This window comes from Diprion similis, chromosome 6 (assembly GCF_021155765.1).
Source record: "Diprion similis isolate iyDipSimi1 chromosome 6, iyDipSimi1.1, whole genome shotgun sequence".
Taxonomy (NCBI): Eukaryota; Metazoa; Arthropoda; class Insecta; order Hymenoptera; family Diprionidae; genus Diprion; species Diprion similis.
In genome coordinates this window covers 8,836,483-8,859,164 of record NC_060110.1, presented here as the reverse complement: position 1 = coordinate 8,859,164, position 22,682 = coordinate 8,836,483, and the positions used below count along the sequence as shown (strand labels likewise).

Here is a 22,682-nt window from a genome sequence, read left to right as displayed (position 1 = left end):
TGCGAGGTCAGTGAGCTGGCGGGGGTTGGAGGGGGGGTAATGGGGCGGACGGGATATGTGATTATTAGTGGAAAGAATTAATGAATTATTATGAGAAGTGGTTTGGGTAGGAAGGGGGGATTTTTGTCCATTATTTTTGTCAGAATTATTCGGCGGGGTAGACTTAATTTCGGGCATGGCTGTGGTCAGTGGTTCGTCGAATTCTTCCAGGGTTGCCGTTGGAGATGCTATCTCTACGACAGATTCGTTGCAATTGAACACGTAGGAATAAGCGATGCCGTTCTGATTTCGAACTATTGCTTCACCACAAAGAACATTGTTGCCTAAATTAATGTGTTTAAGGTAGCCTACTTTGATATCTGGGTTTGCAACTATTATCGGGATGACCTTCGCGGTGCGGGCCTGTATTGTGATAACACGTGCGGTTTCAGGAGGAGGTTGTTCGATTTTGTTGAAGTGGATTGGCAATGAGGATCCAAGCATTACCGAGTTTGAGTTGAATGAGATAGTTGCTTTCTCTTTTCGTAAAAAGGGTTGGCCTAAAATACCATCATGTGGGACTGGGAATGAATCAGGGACCAAGTGAAAGGTATGGGAGTTGTTATTAAAGCGTATTTCCGTTTTTGCGATGGTTTCCGTCTTTTCGTCCGTTATACCAGTCAATGTCAAACGTTCGTCTGTGGTGCGACGTACGAAGGGCTTAACACAACTTTCTTTGATTAAGTTTACGTCTGCACCGGTGTCGATAATAAATTTAGAGATCTTTGTCAATTCAGGGGTATCGATTGAAATTAAAGGGGGATCAGCTGAAGCTGTTATTAAGATGTGTCTTGTGGATCGGAACGCTAGTTGTTTGCATAGCTCGCGGGCGCGTTCTCCCCGCGGGCAGTGTTGCCGTTTAAATCTTGATTCGAACTTACATGGTTTTGGTTATCACGCGGGGGAGATCTACATTGGTCTGATGTGTGGCCTCTGCGCTTACAGTTATCGCAGTACAGTTTGTCGCTTCTGCTGGGTTGGTTGCACTCATTGTAAAAGTGGCCCATTCTGCGACATTTGGTACAGTATCTTGTATTTTGCAGGCGATGGCATTCCGTGATCAGGTGACCTCGGTGGTTGCAGAATTGGCAAATAGTCGGCGAGGTCCTCGTTCGATCTGCGGGAGGTGCGAGGGTGCTTGCACCGAGCGCTTGGGCGTAGGACATGGGTTCGATACCGGGCGCTTGCTGATGCGCGTAACCAGGTGTGGGCAATGACATTAGAGGGGGGATGAGGGAGGGGGTTATGGACACCTGAGGTGGAGGGGTATCGTTTTGGCAGGCAGAGACGGAAATTGGGGGATACATAGGTGTAAGAGGAGTACAATATTGTGCAAAGCGTTGCATTTGACGGTTATTTAACTCGGTCTCCTCGCTTTCGGCGACGCTGACGGCGATATCAAAGGTAGGGAGTGGTCTGATGGTAGCTATTCTCCACTCTAATTCTGGTCTAAGCCCTCTAATGAATGTTCTAGCAGTGTCTTTTCTTAAGTCATTTAGCAAAGCGCTTGCTATGTCTGGCGGGTATTTTTTTTCGATAGCTTTGCTTATTTCGTTTGATATTACTCTTATTCTGCATGAGTAATCGATGACACGCTCACGCGGTTGTTGGGTAATTCTATCTAATTGAATTGATAATTGACGTACGGGGATGTCTGGACGGTATGCTCGGCTGAGGGCCGTTATAAGGTCTTCGACGTCGTTGCAATTAATGCCTACTAAATATTGGGAAGCGGGGCCGGTAATTTTTGATTGTGCAAATTTAGCAAGGGTCATTTTGTCTGAAGCTCTAATGAGGGTTTCCACGTGGCGCAATTGTTCCACAAATTGGTCAAAAGGCATGTTGTTGCCATCGAATGCAGGGATCGTCGGTAAGACGTCTTTTACTGACCAAAAAGATGGACCGGTCTCATTAGTTGGTGCCATATCGATTTTCGTAGATGGGCAATGGGTACGGGGATGAAATATCAACTTATTACTAAGGATTACAACAAACTTACAGAGCAAAGATGAATACAAACGCAAGGTACAGCATGGTTGTAGGCGGCTGAAGGCAGGTGAGACTTGAAGATGTGATGCACGTCGTCCGTCGGCAAGAGGAGGGTGTAGGCGGGGAAGTCCGTTGCGTGTTGAAGAGTCTCGGTTTGGTGTTCCAGGTATCTGAGTGATGCCAATCTTGGGTCCAAATTCTTGTTCCAGCGTCGCAGGCGTCCAGAAACGGGTGGGGGCTAATCACAATTTTGGGTTCCAAAAGGTGATGTGTGGTATAGATCGGCTTTCGTCCGTATATTTAGTTCGTTGCGGGTTCTGAATTTGTCAGGTTCACACTTGATTTGCCGGCGAACACTCTTGACGTGGCTATCACTTATTGATATGATATCGGGAGTTTTGCGTATTAACACTTTTCTTGCGTCGTATATTTCCACTCGTTGCACAGTTCGTTGCGGGTCCTGAATTTGTCAGGTACGCACTTGATTTGCCGGCGAACACTGTCTACGTGGCTATCACTTATTGATATGATATCGGAAGTTTTGCGTATTAATACTTTTCTTGCGTAGATTTTCCGAAGCACTGAACAAAGGGTAGGTCGACGGCAAAACCGCTGCCACCAGAATGTTACGGTACAGGGGGACGGCAGTCCATGTACCCACCCGATGATGTTGGTTCGGGTGATATTTTTGTAGGTTCGTAGTCGTCGCCGTTTTCGTTCAGGGAACGGAAAGGAAAGAACAGTAATTACAGAATGATTATAACTTTTATTTTGATTAAGAAATTGAGTGAAGTCGATGAGGAGTAGTTGAGACAATGGTTTTGGGGAACGGGAGTTGAAGTTGAATGCAAGAGGTAAGAGCGTTGGAATCAGAGTGAGTCTTTTGCATGAGAAAATGAGCGAGGATACAGGGTAGAGGGGGATCGAAATAGCAAGGTAAGGGCGATAGCGAGTGGTGTAAGCCAAGATGGAAATAGGATGACAAGATATGGAGTGTGGGAATGGTAGGTAAAGACAAGCGTCGAGGAAGGTGGGAGAAACGTGAGGCGGGACGTCGGACGTAACATTAAGATGAAAAATTCAATTTTTTCTTGGTTAATCTCTAAAGGTTATTGAAAAAATACTACACAGCTTGACAAAAAATAGTTTTTGCTGCATTGATTTTTTCTGTGAATTTTCGTGTTCGAGAACAACGAATTCACGATTATATTGTTTTTTTTTTTTGAGCTGTGTAATCACTGATTATTCGTGAATATAATTATAACATTAATTCACGTGGTGATTGACGAACAATGCTGATTATAGCATTGCGTAGCAGAGTATAGCAGTTTTAGCAGCGACTTGTAATTCTAATTAAATTATCATAGTCGACTAACTTAATTTTCAATACACCTTTTATTACTTGACTTATATCTAATATTCCAAAAACTGATACGGATTGTTGTTCAAGCCTGGGCATATAATTATGCCGTAGTCATACAAATTATTTGGTTAATAGTTAATAACAATTGGTTTAATACGCACAAATCCATTCATATTACCGCAGAAATATTAAGATAATAACATACTTCATTTACTCATATCAATAAGATATTGGAAGTTTCATGATGTCTCATGACGTCAAGGCTCAATGAATTTTCTCAGCTGATTAATATATTCTTCGACATGTAACTGATTCTACCGGATAATACAAACTTATATGTTCTCAGTGTATAATGAGGAAATGCGAAACTGTTCAGTTAATTTATTGTTACTGTAGAACGTGTCGCGAGTCATCAGTCTTCGTGGGGGGAATTGGTGATATAAAAAGAGGGTAGTCTGCAAGTGGGACCCGATTACTTTGAAGTTTTCGAGACACTCTTAACGAAAGTACTTTTCACTCTATAGAAGTAGCGACATGCCGGAAAAAATTTCCAACGACGTTCGACGCAATGGATTGCCGTTTCCAAAAGCGGGTGACGAGGTAGTGATATCTGGGATTGCGGGGAGGTTCCCGGAGTCACGGAATTTGACGCAGTTTAAAGAAAACCTCTTCAACAAGATGGACCTGATCACCGATGACGATCGTCGTTGGCGATTGGGTAGAGCATTATACATATATGATTGAGACGTCAGAAGGTGTAATGCAGCTCAGTGAAACCAATTTCTAAATCTTAAATACAGTTCAACAGATTCAATTCATATTCTAGTATTTTCCTCCGAATTTTATTCGAATCCACCCAGTTAAATTTACTCTTATTTACAGAACATCCAGATATTCCTCGTCGAACTGGCAAGATAAGCGATATTGACAGGTTTGACGCACAATTTTTTGGCTCGCACTTCAAGGAAGCTCACACGATGGATCCCCAGGGTAGGATGCTGTTGGAACACACTTACGAAGCTATTATTGACGCTGGAGTTAATCCGAGGCAACTTCGTGGAACTCGGACCGGTGTTTTCGTCGGCATGTGCTACAGTGAATCGGATAAAAAATGGATCTACACAACATCGCAGGTCAGAATAATAGAAAACTACAGCGGAGTTGAGAGAATTGCCTGAAACTTAACAAAAACGATTATGCACGGGAGGATGTATGAATTTGAACTCGCTAGTGATCGATGCGTACTCATAGCATTTTGATAGTGTTACACCTCGACGTACCATTTTCAAAATTCCGTTTTATTCAGAATATGTTTCTCACGCTGCATGTTCTTACGCGAATACTTTCATCCTTATATTCTTATAACAACCATTTCCACCCCTCTTAGTGAAAGTCACGTAAGCTCGCCACCTAGACTGAACTCAACTTAACACCTCATAAGAATCTCAAATCTCAAATGTAAATCTGATCGTATTCAGACAAAACGATAATCGCTACAAAACTGGAACTACTCTAGTTTCTCGACGCGCGGCGTGCCGATTCGACTCGAAGCTTCGGTACAACCGCGAACAAAATGCATATCGCAAGTGCCAACTAAATCGGCGCACTATAACGCAAATCTTAATCGGAATTCTGTCGTAAATTACAAAACGCAAACTCAATCAAACGCAATCGTAATGCATCCAGATTTCAAGACTTTTTCTGAATTCTAAAATAATCTGTCAGCCGATTCTAACACTTCATTTTGACCATTCGCGATCTATACAAGAGGCGACACTGCAAACTACGATAACGCGACTCGACCCGGTACAGCTGAATTTGGGCTGTACGAAAATTACACACGAAACAGACGCAATTGGGAACCGTGACTCCACTCAACATTCTCAGCAAACGGAATTCCTCTTAACTTAAATACCCGAAAATTAGGCTTCGGTCATCAAGCAGAAGAATCGGTGAAGACGAATTTCAAGCACATGTCGTCAACGCGAATCCAAACTAGCTATCCGTTATTCGGCAAGCTTTTATTTCGCTAATCTCGAAATTTGATCGCAAGAATATCAGGAGTGCTTACCGTCCAATATCCAAGCGACGAAATCTCCCGTTCTCTCGAAATTTCTCGGCGGAGCCATATTTAGCAAAATCTCGAACCGAAAGCACTAATTTCTACTACGATAGAAGCGTTCTAGTCTACCCGGTGAGCATATTATGACATATTTGTCTCCTGTTACGATGAAATTCGACGACATTTGACAAGTTTCACATGCTTATAGATTTTTAGAGCTTTCAATAAAGCCCCACATCGATACGATCAATGCATGGAGAGCCGAAATACACCAGTTGCAAGATTTCCGACGTTGCCGAAATCGTCGGTGCGATCGGGAATTATCGGTCTTCTTCAATTCTCAAGACGAGATACATGACATACGCTTGGACTACATATATGGGCATGTGTGGGAACTCAGGAATCAAAAATTTGATTTTCATAGCTACCATCACTATTCAAATGCCATAAATGTGCATAAATAATTGGTGGATGCAAATTTACATGTCTTGACCTGTAAAAGCCTTCACATGCGTTAATATCCTGGTCAAATTAAACGCTTTCGGAACAAAATCAATATCACGGGTCGCCGATCGCGCCAATTTAATTTAAAACATCCACGCGCGTCCCGACCGGGCGATCGTACCATCTTTTAATGCGATGAAAAGCATTCTAAGAACCTCCCCGGTGTGACGAATTTCCTAGGCTATATGGATTTTAGCAAAAAGGAAAGTGATAACACTGATATTGGCATTGTATAATTGGTCGGCTATATTGGTATTATTGGGTGAAAATGGGCTGAAGAATTGGCTAAGTAACCGGAATTCATGCTCTCATTGTATTACATAACTAGTCGGAAACACAGTAATATTCTAAACGCCCGGAAACAAAATAACTAGGCGTTTGACTAAATAAGGAGTAAATGTAATGCTTATCTTATTTGTGAAGAGCGCTGTATGTCAATGCTATGCCTTAAATCTGTTCAAGTGAGCCGTCAGCGTTTCTTATACGTCGTCAAAATTTGTACACGCAAGAAAATTTCCCAACATGGTTCGAAGAGCAAGAAAACCAAGTTGTAATGAAATGATAATGATCTATCTATTAATACTTCCTAAGTTTGAGTCGTCACTCGCTGCAATTTATTGTGAGTTTCTACGACGGATATTTAACGACTGACTGTTTGCCGTGGCAGCACAGCCTCAACTGCTACCAACGTCTCACGCATATGGATATATACGTGTAAACACCTGCGTATGATGTCCATATTCGTACACCAGCAAAGATATTGGAACATACATGTCTCCTCTAACGATAAAATTCGACGGTTGACAAGTTTCATAGGTTTATTGATTTGTAGAGCTTTCAATCGAGCCCCATATCAATACGATCGGTGCACGAAAAGCCGAAATATACCAATTGTAAGATCTCCAACATCGTGGAAATCGTCAATTCGATCAAGAATTTTCGTACATCTTCAATTTTCAAGACTCAATATATGACGTACGCTTAGACTGTATAAAAGAGGCTTCTGTTCACGGTATAAAAAAGTGCGACGACATCAAACTTAGCGCGATCGGCGACCGCTGATCTTGATAAATATTGTCTGAAAATACATCAATAGAGTTTAAAGACAATAACTTAATAAAGCGATGAAATAATAATACATTTATTGTGCGCCGCAACAAAATCTATTATGTGAATATCTCTTAGGTGAACGGACTGAATTTATTGGGCAACTGCAAGTCCATGATGGCTAATCGACTCTCTCAATGGTTGGGATGTACAGGACCAAGCTACGCTGTGGACACCGCGTGCAGTTCCAGTTTGTTTGCTCTAGATCACGCGTTTAGAGCAATGAGAACTGGTGAATGTGAAGCAGCCATTGTTGCAGGGTGTAACATCTGCCTCCGCCCAGAAATATCTCAGCAATTCTTCCTTCTTGGTATGGAAAGTTATGTCTAACAATTTCTGCGCGTAAATTTTGAGATAAATATGCAGTTTTCTGACAAGTCGCTACGTCCGAGCATAGTTTTGGACACATCTGATTAGCGTCTGAGACGAAACCGCGCGACAAGGTGTTCTCGACGACACTAGAGGTGAATCGCGCGAACGTATTTTCTCGGTTCTTTTGAGATATCACTGCAGAGCTGCTGCTTTGCATGTAACCGAACATTCGTTATAAAACGGAATAATTGAAAAAGGTTTCAATGTAATCCAAAACGATTCTTGGGTCCCAAGTATGATCATGCTTCGGACTCGACGCTCTCAGGGTGAAGTCTGGTCCAACTTCCGGCCTGACAATACGAGATATTACAGACCCAAGAGTGTTTACACAACCATAACACGCACCGGTCGCCTATCTTCACTCAGGCATTCGAGAATATTTTAGATCGAGCAGTGGTATGGTGAATCGAATTTCTTTGGCAAAATGTCCACCAGCGTTGTAGCAATCCGTTATATTGTTTCAGTGAGAACTCTCGAAGCGATAAACTCATAATTTCCGTCAAGCTTTCTGGAGTATCTTTCACGTCGAATGCTCGCCTGATAATCTCCCTGCTACCACGGAAATTTTCTGCCAAATCGAATGAGTTTTCGTGTTATGAGAAATTAACAAAGCAATGTAAGGCCTGAACATAATTGACTGTGAAACGAGCATCCGTTGAAAAACTTCGTACCAAGGCTGTACCGCCCACTCCGGATTCACTACTATTCCGTATGCTATTTTTTCCTTAATTCTTTGCGAGGTTTACGGAATTAGTCAGGACGGTGGATAGACGTAGACGAGATAAGGCTTCCGTGATAATGTAAATCGCGTCGATGGTAAAGGAATGCGGATCGAACGCTCCACGTTTCCCTATTGACAAACAGGTCGATGTCGGGCTCTCAAAAACTCTATCTACTCGTACAATCTCGTCAAGGGCAAGGTCCGCTAACGCAAAGTCAGTTTCTGATTCAACTAATCGCGCCTCTCTATCGCCTTCAAAATTCATTTTTGAGCTTACGTACAATGCAACTAGCCGTACAGGTATGTCTGGTCTCGTGCCATATTCAAATTTCTCTCGCTTAACTGTTCAGACGCTTACACCGGATGCCGCGTTCTCGATTCACATAAGAAATAGCTGCGGTGTTATCGATTCTTAAGAGTATTTGACAGTGATTGCATCGCTCGGCAAAACATCTCAATCCAAAAAACGCTGCTCATAATTCGAGATAATTTATATGAGAGGCACACCGAATGTTTGATTAAACAATTTGATGTCAATTTCCGCGAATGAATATTTGTTCTGTCATATATCGACAGTAATGTTACCAGAGAATCAGGTATACGGAGCACGGATAAAGTTTAACTTTTTGGAGGTGTTTTCTTGAGCTGAAACTTGCAGCTCGTGATGCCTAAATGAATTTCAGGGCGGTTATTCTATCTGTGCATGATGCATTTTAATTTGTAGCTGTATTCAACAATATATCGGTGTTTTACTATTCTTCCAAAATTTAGTTCTGAAAGTTGCCCTAATCATCATACATTACGTAACAATCTTGAAAAAACTATATGAAGCGAGAACTCCGTCGCGCTGCTACCATGAGGTACTGCATTTTATTCGCAAATCTTCTTTGGTGATTATTAATCGTACAATATAATGCTTTTACCAATTTTATTGTATTTCAGTTCAGAACGAGAAACTGTTTACTTCTTGAAATCGTAAACGAAATTATATCAAGCGAATCCTTAGAAACCGGTCAAACTTCCGATTAAATGCCTGTGAACTGCTTGAAATCATTCAAAACCCAAACACGAATCACTTAGAATTAAATTCGAAATCGCTTGCAATCGCTTTAAATCGTTTATCATTGAAATCATTCAAAATCTCATGAAATCGCGTGAAACCACTGGGAATCGCGTGTAATCTTGAGGTCCTGCCGTCGTTTATCACCTAATCTATAAGTGAGTCATCAGAATATCAAATAGGACTAATTTTTTGCCAGCCCAGCTTTCACTTGCAACATATCACAGTCTCAGGTCCTCTCAAGGAGCATTCAGACATGAGTCATCGAGATCAGTCGTCAAAGACCCATAAACTATAACAAAAAAGAATCAACAATTCCTGTAAGAAATTGCAATTGCTGTTTTGAAAAGGTTTTCACTTTTTGTATGGAATGGGTGCGAAATATATTTTTCAGAAGCAGCAGTGAGGTTGTTTATCAGTCCGCATAATTATGCAGGCCTGCCTATAATTACCCATAAATATGTTTCGCACAGAATAAGAAAGCTTAGCATTTGGATGACTGCAACTCTGAAAAGAAAATTTCGAAAGAATAGTGAAAAACCGGCAATACGACTGGAATTCGAAATACACAGCTAGAATAAGATGTACTTTTGATAACTATGTTCAGGTGAGAACGTTCAATAACTTCAAAACTGAATCATCATTGTCCGAGTATACCCGAGTAAAAATTGACGTTCTATTGCAAGTATCCAATACTCGTATATCCCAAGTGATAATACATCAATTTGTTCAGTGAGAATTTCATTTTATCAGGTACACTTTCTGCTGACGGATGCTGCAAGTCGTTTGACAATGCTGCGTCTGGTTACTGCCGCAGTGAAGCCATATGTGCTGTCTACCTTCAGAAATCGAAGGATGCAAAGCGTATTTACGCACAAGTCGTGCACACCAAAACTAATTGCGATGGTTTCAAAGAAGAGGGCATCACCTTTCCATCGAGTGCAATTCAACAAAGATTACTTGAAGAAATTTACGCGGAGTGCGAAGTCCCACGGCCGAGCTTGGCTTTCTTAGAAGCACACGGCACCGGAACCGTAGTGGGTGACCCTGCGGAAATCGCGGCTATCGACAAAGTATTCTGCACCGATCGAACTACTCCGCTACGGATTGGTTCAGTCAAGTCGAATATGGGTCATTGCGAACCAGCAAGTGGCCTCTGCTCTGTAGCCAAGGTATGGTCTGGGGTGGTGTCGTGTCGATTATCGATTCCTGTAACGAAATTCTTACAATGCAACTTCAAATTACTGTAACCTATATACATCGGTTTTCAATTCAATGAAAATATTCCGAACCATTGATTGATATGCTGAACTCATATCATATTGGATGTGTTGAGTCATGACAATCTGTTGAATAATAGCCCTTCGAATCTATTGATCTTCGAAAAAAATCAGTTACTCTTCATTTCTATGCACATGAGTTTGTACTTCGTACAATGATTTTGTAAATTTCACCATCAGGTGAATTGTGAAAAAAATGAAAGTGAAGGGTTCCCTTTCTGAAAAGAGAGGAACAAAATTCATTCCTGTTTTTTCCTAAAAACTAGTGGCTCCATTTTAGTGAAACTGAAGTTGAAGACTGAGTTTTGGAAAGAATTTCTAGTTCAGAGTCGTGTCTTTGTTGATAAAATCATTCGTACTGTCTACTAAAAAGAACTGCAAACTTAATAATTATCATGTAATAATTTATGATCTTTATTCTCGAGGTATTTTTTCCTTCGGATAAAATCTATCCAGGAAACGTTGGCTGAGACTTTCCGTTTCAATCGTTATTCAATCTCATATCCATGTATATAAATAGGTGACGAAAATTGGCCCGAAGTGAAGCATTTGAGATAAAAATGTATGACTATGGATATTCAAATGATATTCGTCGATTTCTGTTCTTTCGAAATAGTAGAATGAATCATTCGCTTTCGGAACTGCGGTACAAATTTTTCTTTTTCATCGAATTTTCAACCTGCCTCATTCAGTCTGGGTATCCTATTTTCGTCCGGTTTTCCTCATACATTATTTTATTTATCGTAATCGAAAAATTGTCAAGCACGTAACACTTGTTACAATGCAGGGAATAAATCTGAAACGTATCAATCAAATCGCCTAAATATTATGCCCATCATGCGAAAATTCTTTAATCACAGATTGTCATTGCGATGGAGAGTGGATACATTCCGCCGAACATAAATTACAATCATCCACGTGAAGGAATCGAAGCTTTGGAAACTGGTCGCATCCAAGTTATCACTGAACCAACGCCGTGGGACGGTGGTTACGTTGGTATTAACTCTTTTGGCTTTGGAGGTGGAAACGCACACATACTTCTGAAGTCGAATACAAAAGAGAAGATCAGGAATGGCTCACCTGATGACGACATGCCCAGACTTGTGGTCATATCTGGACGAACAATGGAAGCTGTCAACACTTTGCTAGACGACGTACGTATAATATTCTTTTTGTAACGCATGTGCGATTTTCGCGTTTTCTCAAGCATCAAACGGCACTAAAGTGGAAGTTTTTAGACTATAACGCCCGCTCTATTTTGTTTTCTTTGCACTTTGCTGAATCTCTATCGCTCGGTCATCCGCAACTTATGCAGATTAACAAGCACGCTATACATTGAAACATATAAGTGATGTTCAACATATTCCAAAGAACATAGACATCCATCTAACAAACCACATCGATTATGAAAATGACGTAGATTGTCTCTATTTCCTATCTCTCTATCTCTCAACGATGGAAAACACTCTGTAATGCTTAGCTTCGTGCAGTTAGGAATCGTTAATTTTTTCGCAACAATGAGTTTTATCGTGCCATTGAATGTGTAAAAATCCAATGATAACAGCTCGAGAGCAGACCAGCAGATGTGGAATACATCGGTCTCTTCCACAATATACACGCTGAAGAAATTCCCAGCCATCCATATCGTGGATACACGATACTTCCTCCCCGGGGCGTATTGTGGAAAAACGTGCGAGACGTGCAATATTACTCGGGTGAAAAACTGTCGACAACGCTGATTTGCTCTGGATTCGGATCTCTGTGGGTTGGAATTGGTAAGTCTTGGTGACAAAACCGTGAACTAACCCATGGACGAGAAGACCTGGACATGATCTTGACCCATCCTTATAAAGAGACCAACTACTTGACTTAGAATTGCGGGCAGAACATACAGAAAATGATATAAAATCGTTACAGAATCAAGAAAAATGACATAACAATTCATTATATTATCCTTGTATACGCACTACCGTGATTTTCTGTATCTGCTATCTGAATATAAACTTAAGTAAAATTGGCAAGTTGCATTCCCAGAATCGATTACCTCAGTACGAATACTCGTATGAATGTTAGTTTTTGGTATCGCAACGCACAATGAGATGCAAACTAATTCGAATTTGTACGTTGATTAGGTCTAAGTCTGTTGCAAATCCCGGTATTTGCCAAGACTTTACAAAAGTGCGACGCTGTTCTCAAATCTCATGGTGTGGATATTTATGATATTTTTAACAGCCGAGATCCGAAGACTGTGGACGATATCACAATCTCGCTTGTTGGTAACGCTGTAATACAGGTAGAATGTTTCACAGTACCTTTAAATATATAAGATTAGCGAAGACATCGATATTTCTAGTTAAATGATAATGTTTTACCGGAGCTGATATAGTCATTTAGAGAAAAGGAACCTTGGTACTGAATACGCATATTTGATAATTTCCAGATTGGTTTAGTTGATGTATTGTCAGCCTTAGGAATTGCGCCGGATTATATTATTGGGTCTTCAGTTGGAATGTTAGGTTGTGCATACGCCGATGGCTGTTTGACTGCGGAACAGGCAGTTCTCGTGGCATACTTCAAAGGAGTTGTATTGGCAAATAGTGGAGAAAGGTTCGAATCTTTGGCAGAGGTTGGGTGTAATCATAAACCTTGGGTGCATCCGTCTATGCCAAATTCCGATGTCTCTTGCCACAACAATATTCAGAATTCCACTATTGACGAGCAAGAGAAATTTAGGAAAAACGATACGACGAAGCTGCAGGTAAACCACAAAAAACGACCAATTCGAAGATATCCTGAACCGAAATTCGAACGTCATGTTCTCATTGATGATATCATGGTCTAGACATGAACAATAATCAAAAATAATTTATTACAGGCGTGTGATGAAATTGTTGAAGATAAGTCCTACACCAGCTTCACCAATGTTCATCGTCAAAATGTCGCAGCAGTAGGTCAAAAATTACTGACTTACTTGCGAAAAGTCATTCCGGATCCAAAACCGCGTAGCCACAAATGGATACAAAGGAGTGAGTGCGATAACAGTTTGGATCGCCTTTTTTCCGCTGAATACTGCATAGAAAACTTATTGAACCCAATTACATTGGAGAACGCATCATTTCTAATACCGAAAAATGCAATAACTATTGAAATGGCAGCGCATAGTTGGTTACCGATGAGCGAAATCAACATTACTTTGACTAAAGGTGAAACTGACAACTACCTTGAATCGTTACTTGTCGCCATTGGAAAAATGTTTGAAGTCGGCTTGAATGCACAGTTGAGTGAATTGTATCCCGAAGTTCGATATCCGGTCAGCCGTGGAACTCCCATGATTTCTCCTTTGGTACGTTGGGACCATTCCGAAGACTGGTACGTCGCAAATGATTACTTAATCAGACGAGAGCTAGAGAAACTCGCCACTGAAGCGAGAGTCGTTCGTGTAGACCTCAGTGATGAGGACTTTGAATCGATGTCAGGGCATGTAATTGATGGAAGAACCTTGGTACCTGCAACTGGTTACCTGACAATTATTTGGGAAAAATTGGCAATGTTGCAAGCTCAACGAATTACCGAAACTTCGGTGGTATTTGAAGATGTGCAATTCCACCGAGCTACGACAATTCCAAAAAAGGGTAGCGTTGACCTCGAATTTACGATTCACAAGGGTGAGAATGACTGATGCTCCTTATGAATATTCCATGCTAGTTTGATAGCACGGATCTTTTGGAACGTTTGAATGAATGCATGTAATAACCAAAATCAACCTTCTTCTTAGGCTCAGGTAGATTTGAAATCGTCGAAGGTGGAACTTCTGTCGTCACGGGGCTCGTACGTACTGTTTTAGACGCCGCTCGGGAACGCATCAGGTCCGAGTTGTTACCCGAAAAAAATAAAAAACTTGTCCTGACAAGTAAAGATATCTACAAAGAGTTGCGGCTTAGAGGATATCAGTATACTGGATTGTTTCGTGGCTTGAAAAAGGCATCGGTTAACGGAACCAAAGGTCTTATAGCATGGGAGAGGAGTTGGATGGCGTTCATGGATAACATGCTGCAAATACAAATCCTTGGAGTTGACACTCGAGGCCTATTGGTTCCCACGGGTATTCGGAAGCTGGTTATTGACCCAAAGGTGCATGCCGATCAGCTAAGATTGATGCCCGATAACGAAAAAGGTGGGAATGGCAAATACTCATTATCAAGAATATTGCACTCCTTCAAGGCAAGCGGCAGAAAATGAATCAGAATGTAAACTCGGTGTTTCCAATTTTTCCAGAATTATTTTCAAACGTGAAATAATTGAATTTCTTTCGTAATTTCGTAATTGAAACCTTGTTCGATGAATTTCCTTATTGCATAAAATATAGTACTATATCGTTTTAGGAGTCTTCGTTATAAGAGAATTTTCCCCCCCTCGTTCCGCTTGAGCGAGTCTTATAGCCTCGCCCACTCTACCTGTGTACCTAAGGTATCCTGACTTTGACACGGACTTATCGTTATGAGCCAACGATTGCGTCGAATCGTGTGTGTTTAGACACCGAATTCGTATACATGACTGTGATTCTCTTATAACGGGGAATGGTGATAACCATAACCACACTCACAAAGGTGCGATTCCCAAGCTCTGCAGACAGTAGTGGAGGAATGCTCCCGGTGATGAATTTCTGGGAATCTTACTTTCTTTCCCACCTTAACACTCGCCTATAATAGGGTGGTACTACGCACAAGAAAATGAAGACCATTTTCCAGAACATGCTATCAGAAATATGTCCGACTTTACGTGAAATGACTCTATGAACGGGGTATTTAACTCGACACAAAAAATCTCTAGACCTCAACGACTACATTTATTTTGTTTGTTTTTTTGTACTATATATAAGCATCTTGCCCGATTTGTTTTAGATTTCCAGGCTCCCGTTTTGTAGCTTCAGCAGCCAAATTTTGGTGATTGTTTAATGTTCAAAAATTCATACTGATGATCTTTTACTAGAATCGTCTTGGTATGTACATACAAATATTGTGAAATGATCAAGTAAATATTCAAAAGAACATTTCGGTTATCCGCGAATCGATTTAAAACAAAAGTGGGTCTCTAAATGTTGCCAGTTCGGAGATTTTCAGCTTCGTTCGTTTTTTTCTACAAAATTATTTGAAGCAAAGCTATAACTCTTACGGACTCACTGAAAATTATAGATATGTGAAATGGTGTGGTGATTATCGTTTGTGGAGTAGGTGTAAAGGTAATAAAATCACTTCTGGTTCCAAGAGAATGCGTGCTTTATCGCTTCTGCATATTCTACAGTTTATGGGATACATTTGAAAAGCCCATAGGCAAGGGACATTTGCCGAAGAATTGAGGTATATGCAACAAACTTTCATTCAATATATATATCTCGGGAACATTATGACATTTTCTACGGCTAAAAAAATTATGACACAAAATTATCGTCATATTGATTTTTCTTATTTACATCAACTTATGGCAAGCAGACCGGTGCTGCGGAATTTCAATGATTGCATTGTTTTCGTTGATATAACTTGCAAATTCTGAAATACCACTGAATGGAAAATATCGGTTTTTAACAGTTGCCAAATTATTGTACTTGAGAACTCCGAAACACAAAATGCACATATTACGGAAGAGATCGGCGACGGTACTTGAACCTAATATCACAAATTACACATTGAAAAAAATCGAAATCAATGAGCATCGAAGGGTGATCGGCTTGAGCAGGAGCCCGTGTTTATCGTCTAACATATTGCTGACGTAATCGATTTAGTTGAGCGGCTACAAAAATTCTTATAATTGTTATTTATTGTCATGTTGCAGTATTCTCAGTGGAGGTTTACAAAGACATGGATGTTATTGTCGCCGGAGGAATAGAAATACGTGGACTGAAGGCTAATGCCATTTCCCGAAAAAAAACGCATGGAGAGCCCGTTCTTGAGACTTACGAATTTGTAGCGCATTACGATAAAGCTGACACGGAACTGCGAGTAGTTACTAGCATTGCTACACAGATAGCAATTGAGAATCACTCCAATTTCAAAATAAAAACCATAGAATTACTCCACAATGCAGACAATTTGTCATCTGGAGATTTGATATCACCTCTGATACAAAAGGTTTTGAATGACTTACCATTATTGCAAGTAAACATAAATATCATTGCCCCACTCGACCAAATTGCAGTTGATGAAATACCCGCAGGTATTACAGTATCCGAACCGAAGAAATTGTCTACCGAATCGGACGCCCTGCTAGTTATCACCCATAAACTAATGCACAGTAAGAATGCCAGTGTGTTGAAACAGGTCCAAGCAGCCACGAAAGACACGGGTTTCATACTTGCCAGAGAGCCACTGAATGCGGATATTGATGGTGTTCGAAGTTATGTGGGTGAAAACTTCGATATCGTTCTTGAAAAATCCACATCCAAAGAATTCATGCTTTTGCTTCGTAAAAAACAGGAACTGTCCCCGTTTACTACCATTATAAAAATCGATAACGATGAATTGACTTGGATAAGCAGTCTGCAAGCTGCTCTGAAAACGGAAAAAGAGAAAGGTATTCGTAACAGAAATCAAGTACTTCTTGTAAGCGAAGGAGATTACGAAAGTGGACTCATGGGATTGCTGAACTGTCTGCGCAGAGAACCAGGTGGTGAAATTGTACGAGGACTTCTGATTCAAGATTCGCAAGCTCCAAGGTTCTCTCTAAACGATCCATTCTACTCGCAGCAATTAAATCTAGATCTGGCGGTCAATGTTCTACGTCCAGGAAAATTGTGGGGATCCTACCGGTTTTTCCCGATGAAACCATTGGTACCTAAACCAGTATGCCATGCTCAGATAAATCAGCAAACGCGTGGTGATTTAAGCACACTCAAGTGGGTAAAAGGTATGATTCAGCCTGACGGACAGCAGAAAGATACGATCAAGATACATTATTCGTCGATCAACTTCCGCGACATTATGCTGGCTACCGGAAAATTAGCTATCGAAGTGACCGTAAAAACGAGACAAGCAGAAGAAAACGCAGGTGGATTGGAATTCTCCGGACGAGATTCAAACGGTCACGCAGTTATGGGAATGATCGCGACTGGGGCCATGTCAAATTTATGTGTCTGTGACAGGGATCTTCTTTGGTCGGTACCGGACAGCTGGACCTTAGAAGACGCAGCTACGGTTCCTGTCGTTTACGGAACGGCCTGTTATGCGCTGATGTTGAGTGGCAAAATGAAGGAAGGAGACAAAGTGTTGATACACGCCGGAAGCGGTGGGGTTGGACAGGCAGCGATAACTTTAGCGCTTCACGAAGGATGCGAAGTTTTCACAACCGTAGGAACACCACAAAAACGAGAGTTCATCAAAAAACAATTTCCACAAATCGATGACGATCATATTGGAAATTCGCGAGATACGAGTTTTGAGCAAATGATTCTGCGTAAAACTCGTGGACGAGGCGTGGATATCGTGTTGAATTCCTTAGCCGAAGAAAAGTTACAAGCATCTGTTCGTTGTTTAGCAACGGGTGGGAGATTTCTAGAAATCGGTAAATTTGATCTTGCGGCAAACAATCCTCTGGGGATGGAACAGTTTCTGAAAGGCATCAGTTTTCATGGAATCCTCTTGGACAACTTGTTCGACGCTCCCTCGGACTTGAAAATTAAACTGAACGCAATGCTCACTGAAGGAATGAAGACTGGTGCAGTTAAGCCCCTTGTCCGTACCGTGTTTCCAATGGATCAAGTCGAAGCTGCATTTCGATACATGGCAGCTGGAAAGCACGTGGGAAAGGTTCGACTCGCATGCCATATATTTGAAGTAAATCACTGGTATAGGCGGATTGGCATTTCAACCGTGTATTTCCGCATCTGGTTGTCGAAATTGACTAATTGACTTATAAACAAAATATCTATTTCAGGTGATCGTTAAAACCGGTAACGATGATGAAATTCGCCTTCCTCTCGCACTGCCTCGTTACTACTGTTCAGAAGAGGGCAGTTATCTGATTCTTGGCGGCCTTGGTGGCTTTGGTCTTGAGCTAGCTGATTGGCTCGTGCTCCGCGGAGCCAAAAAATTAGTTTTTACCTCGCGAACAGGCGTAAGAACTGGGTATCAACGTATGCGCATTGACGTTTGGAAAGGCTATGGAGTCGAAATTGTCATAGTAGCAGGGGAGGATGCCTCATCGGATAAGGGCTGCGAGACCATTTTGAAGAAGGCGGCAATGCTTGGACCAGTTTATGCCATTTTCAACCTGGCTGTAGTATTGAAGGACGCCCTTTACGAAGATCAGACCGAACAATCATTCGAAGAATCGTTCAGAGTCAAGGCTCGGGCTACAAAGCAGTTGGATAAATTATCAAGAATATTGTGCCCGCAACTCAGGCATTTCGTGGTGTTTTCGTCGGTATCTTGTGGAAGAGGTAACCCGGGACAAACGAACTACGGGATGGCTAACTCTATCATGGAAAGAATATGCGAAAACCGAGTAGCAGAGAAGTTGCCCGGCTTGGCTATACAATGGGGAGCCGTCGGTGATGTCGGACTCGTTGCTGAAATGCAGGAAGATAACAAGGAAGTTATTATCGGCGGTACCCTGCAACAACGAATATTGTCTTGTCTGCAAAAACTCGACGCTTTTTTGAATCAAGAGTCACCAGTAGTGTCGAGTATGGTAGTTGCTGAGAAAAAGTCCGGAGGCGCTGGGGCAGACATTCTTACCACAGTCGTAGACATCATGGGTATGACATTCATTCATCCTATTAATGATAGGCTGCTTGTAATGACTGAACATTTTTTCGTTGAAATTCAAGTGTGTGGATAAATTTGTGACGCAATTTGTGTTCACAGGACTCAAAGACCTCAGAGCGATAAGTCTGCAAACGCCGTTGTCAGAACTTGGCATGGATTCAATGATGGCGGTTGAAATCAAACAGACGTTAGAACGTGAATTTGAAGTATTTCTAACAGCATCGGACATTCGTAGTCTCAATTTTTCGAAGTTGCAGGAAATGTCAGTGAAACAGGCCGAAGGAAACGAAAATGAGAAAGAGCTGGAACCTAATATCGCTGAAAACTTGGCGGGTGTAAAACTGCTTTTAAGAGTTCTGGGAACAAATGATCAACACGACGATAACGTTTGTGTCCCTCTATCGACATGCGCAAAAAATGAAAGACGAGAAGTATTCATAGTACCAGGAATCGACGGAACACACTCTATATTCCAGTCTTTGACCGGTAAATTGAAATCACAAACAACATGTTTGCAGCTTGGTATAGCTTCTGCGAATGCCAAGTCAATTGAGGACTTGGCTGACTATCTGATCCCAGTAAGTGGCTTCTGTGACATGTGATACCGATTATCAGTGTAGTGTTTTTGCAAAAGTTCCACCGTCCACCAATTATCTTCCAAAACTTGCAGCATGTTGAAGCCAGATATGAAGGATGTCGTGACTTTGTGATCGCTGGGTATTCCTTTGGATCTTTGGTCGCCATTGAGCTTGCGAGACGCTTGGAGTCCAAAGGTTTCAGCGGTCGACTAGTTTTGATCGATGGTTCACCTGATCACATGAAGGCTCTCTGCTCTAGACACCTCATTGTTGATGACGAGGCTCGCTTGCAAAATCTGTTGTTAATGGAGTTCATGGATACGATTGATCCATCGAAGAAAGCAGAGGTAACAACTCGATTCATATATTTTGCACTGGCATTATCCATACTAAACTGCACAGTTGTTGTTGACAGCGTTGTATCTCAAGACTAGCAGAATCTTCAGCTTATTGGTGTTCAATGACAATTGTAACAATGGTGTATACTTTGTATTGGAATTCCAAGAGTATTGAATTCGTTCTGTTCGATCCCTAAAAATAATTTCGTAAAACTATATTACTTTAAGACAATTGTATTTTTCTGTTTGAAGCTGGACAGAGAGTTGAAAAAGTGTTCCACCTGGGATGAAAAGATGACAGCGTTCACCAATAACGTACCTGCCGATAGAAATTTGAATTTCACTGTCGAAGACCAAAAAGCCATCTGTACATCATATTACAATCGCATCAAAGCGATCCTGAATTACAAATTCTTAGCACCATCACGCCTGAACACACCAATAACCTTAATAAAACCAACAATTCAATCCGTTCATGAAATATCAGAAGACTACGGTCTGGGGCTGGTGAGTCCATTTAATAATCCCACTGTCGCAGACGTGTCAATGTTGACAACTGTAACAATGTGTGGACTATCGCACACGATTTCTTACATGTTTCAAAATCGCTATGAAGTTGTACCGCAAGAATGTTCGTAAATCTTTCCGATATCGTATTTGCAGATCACTCGCCAGAAAGTCGAAATACGCCACGCCGTAGGCAACCATGTTTCGATGTTGGACGATGACATTTGTGCAGCCGCCATCGATGGAAAATTTCTCGAAGATATCGAAATATGCGAGCAAAATCAAAGATTGTCCTAGAATCGGGAACTCTGCATGCACGCATATATTCTCAAACAGAGAGAAGGCCGGTTCTACACGGATTAGTTCCAAAAGTTCGTTCGTACAAGCGACAGTAGTATAAGTTCGTTTCTCAAAATTCGTTTCAGATGGTTTTTTCCGACTAGCAGCAGTCCGACAAGTTCGTAAGAACGAGTGAAGATTCTACACGAATCAGTTCTACTGGTCAAAGTTTTAACGAAATTTGTTCTGCAGACTCGTTTCTACGAGAAAATTTTTCCACACAACCTTTCTTGCAGCATGAAATATGGAATTCACTTCAGAGATAATCCTGCAGGAATCATTCTACAGGAGAATTCTTATGCAGAATATTTTTGCACAGAAATTTTTCTACAAAACAGTTTTCTGTTTTAACACATCTGACCCAACATCCTTTTGACACAACACACATTCAACACACACATGAATTCAACACGAACGATTTCATGGCTGAAGATCATATTGCGTAGAAAAATATTTCTGTAGCGTGACGATAAATCCTACTGAAAATAAGAAGATCAGTCTTAATGTGTGCCAATAAAATTACGTGAAGTCTGTAACGAAAAACCCTGATTTGGTAATTAATTAATCACAAAGTGACGACGAGACTTCAAAAACGCACTACGGAAAATCATAATATTTTACCTATGTAGCGCACTTAATAAAATATTGATACTTATCCTCGCTTCGATATGTAGCCTTCGACCCGTACGACGGTTTATGCAAATTTCAATTGTTCATACCTCGTTATGTCATTTTCCCATCTATCTCTCATAAATCATATTTTCATCTTTACACTTTTTCTCTTTGATTGGTGTACCAATTTGAACAAACAAGCTCGCGCCGCGCAAGGAGAATCCTTTCTATGTTCTATTGTAAACTTTTTTGTATGACTCGTCAAGCATAAATAAATGAATACTCTTTTCTTCGATAGATGGCTAACTATTTCATATATTTTTCTTAATTGTCGTAATGCCCGATTTACATACGAGCATCACAATATCTGTACCGAATTACCCTCAAGGGGTACGATATCAGCCGAATCCTTCCAGTCGTCTCCCTGCTCAGTCGAAACAGCGTCTAGCCGAGCCAACTGCAGTATTGAAACGAGAGGTATTATGAGCATTAAAGCGCCCAAAAACCACTCACATCAGCTGAAAGGCTTAAATACCAGATCGGATTAGAATAAGGAAGCGTGAGAAAACCAGGAATTCAAAAAGAGTTTCGACAATAGATAGGTATAGTGTGCCACACACTTCGAGCCAAATTCCATAAAATCTGATGGTAAAATGATGAAATGGCAGCTGATCTGGTTTCACGATTACAAAGAACACCGGAATCTCATATTGGTGACATTTTTCACCGAAATGTGTGTAATCTCGATGAAAAATTTCTGACGTGCGTGTAAGGTCGGTAAAAAATGTTCCCAAACTGCGATGCCGGTCTTTTTTTTAAGGGAAGGCCCTACTCAAAATAAAAACTTTGGCACTCTTCTCATAATTGAAATTCCTTTTATATCATGTGAAAGTATACTCTAAAACTAAGAAAATGCCCTCTTGAGCTTAAGGATTGGTTAAGAAATACAGAAGTTACGCACCGTTAAGTAGTAAAAACATAGCAAACTTCAAAATGCTCCTTGCGTATTGGAAAAAATCCTTTGATCCTCATCTTCACAGAGAGTGTTCAGG

General features: G+C 41.0%; 1 protein-coding gene across 1 annotated transcript; it reads left to right on the top strand.

Moving 5' to 3' along the window:
- The first annotated feature begins 3,925 nt into the window (after positions 1–3,925).
- Positions 3,926–21,010, top strand: LOC124407530 (fatty acid synthase-like). The gene is made up of 16 exons (XM_046883763.1): positions 3,926–4,109; positions 4,274–4,524; positions 7,143–7,374; positions 9,971–10,389; positions 11,358–11,651; positions 12,062–12,272; positions 12,630–12,790; positions 12,938–13,255; positions 13,373–14,162; positions 14,273–14,671; positions 16,327–18,296; positions 18,424–19,246; positions 19,356–19,834; positions 19,927–20,181; positions 20,425–20,679; positions 20,836–21,010. The coding sequence occupies exons 1-16, from the start codon at positions 3,926–3,928 to the stop codon at positions 20,974–20,976; spliced, it is 7,182 nt and encodes a 2,393-aa protein (XP_046739719.1). The 3' UTR covers positions 20,977–21,010.
- Positions 21,011–22,682: the final 1,672 nt, after the last annotated feature.

Coding starts and splice junctions, on each gene's coding strand:
- LOC124407530 (XM_046883763.1), top strand. CDS start 3,926: ATGCCGGAAAAAATTTCCAACGACGTTCGACGCAATGGATTGCCGTTT. Junction 12,791..12,937: donor TTGGTAACGCTGTAATACAG/GTAGAATGTTTC, acceptor GATAATTTCCAG/ATTGGTTTAGTTGATGTATT. Junction 14,163..14,272: donor CGAATTTACGATTCACAAGG/GTGAGAATGACT, acceptor CCTTCTTCTTAG/GCTCAGGTAGATTTGAAATC.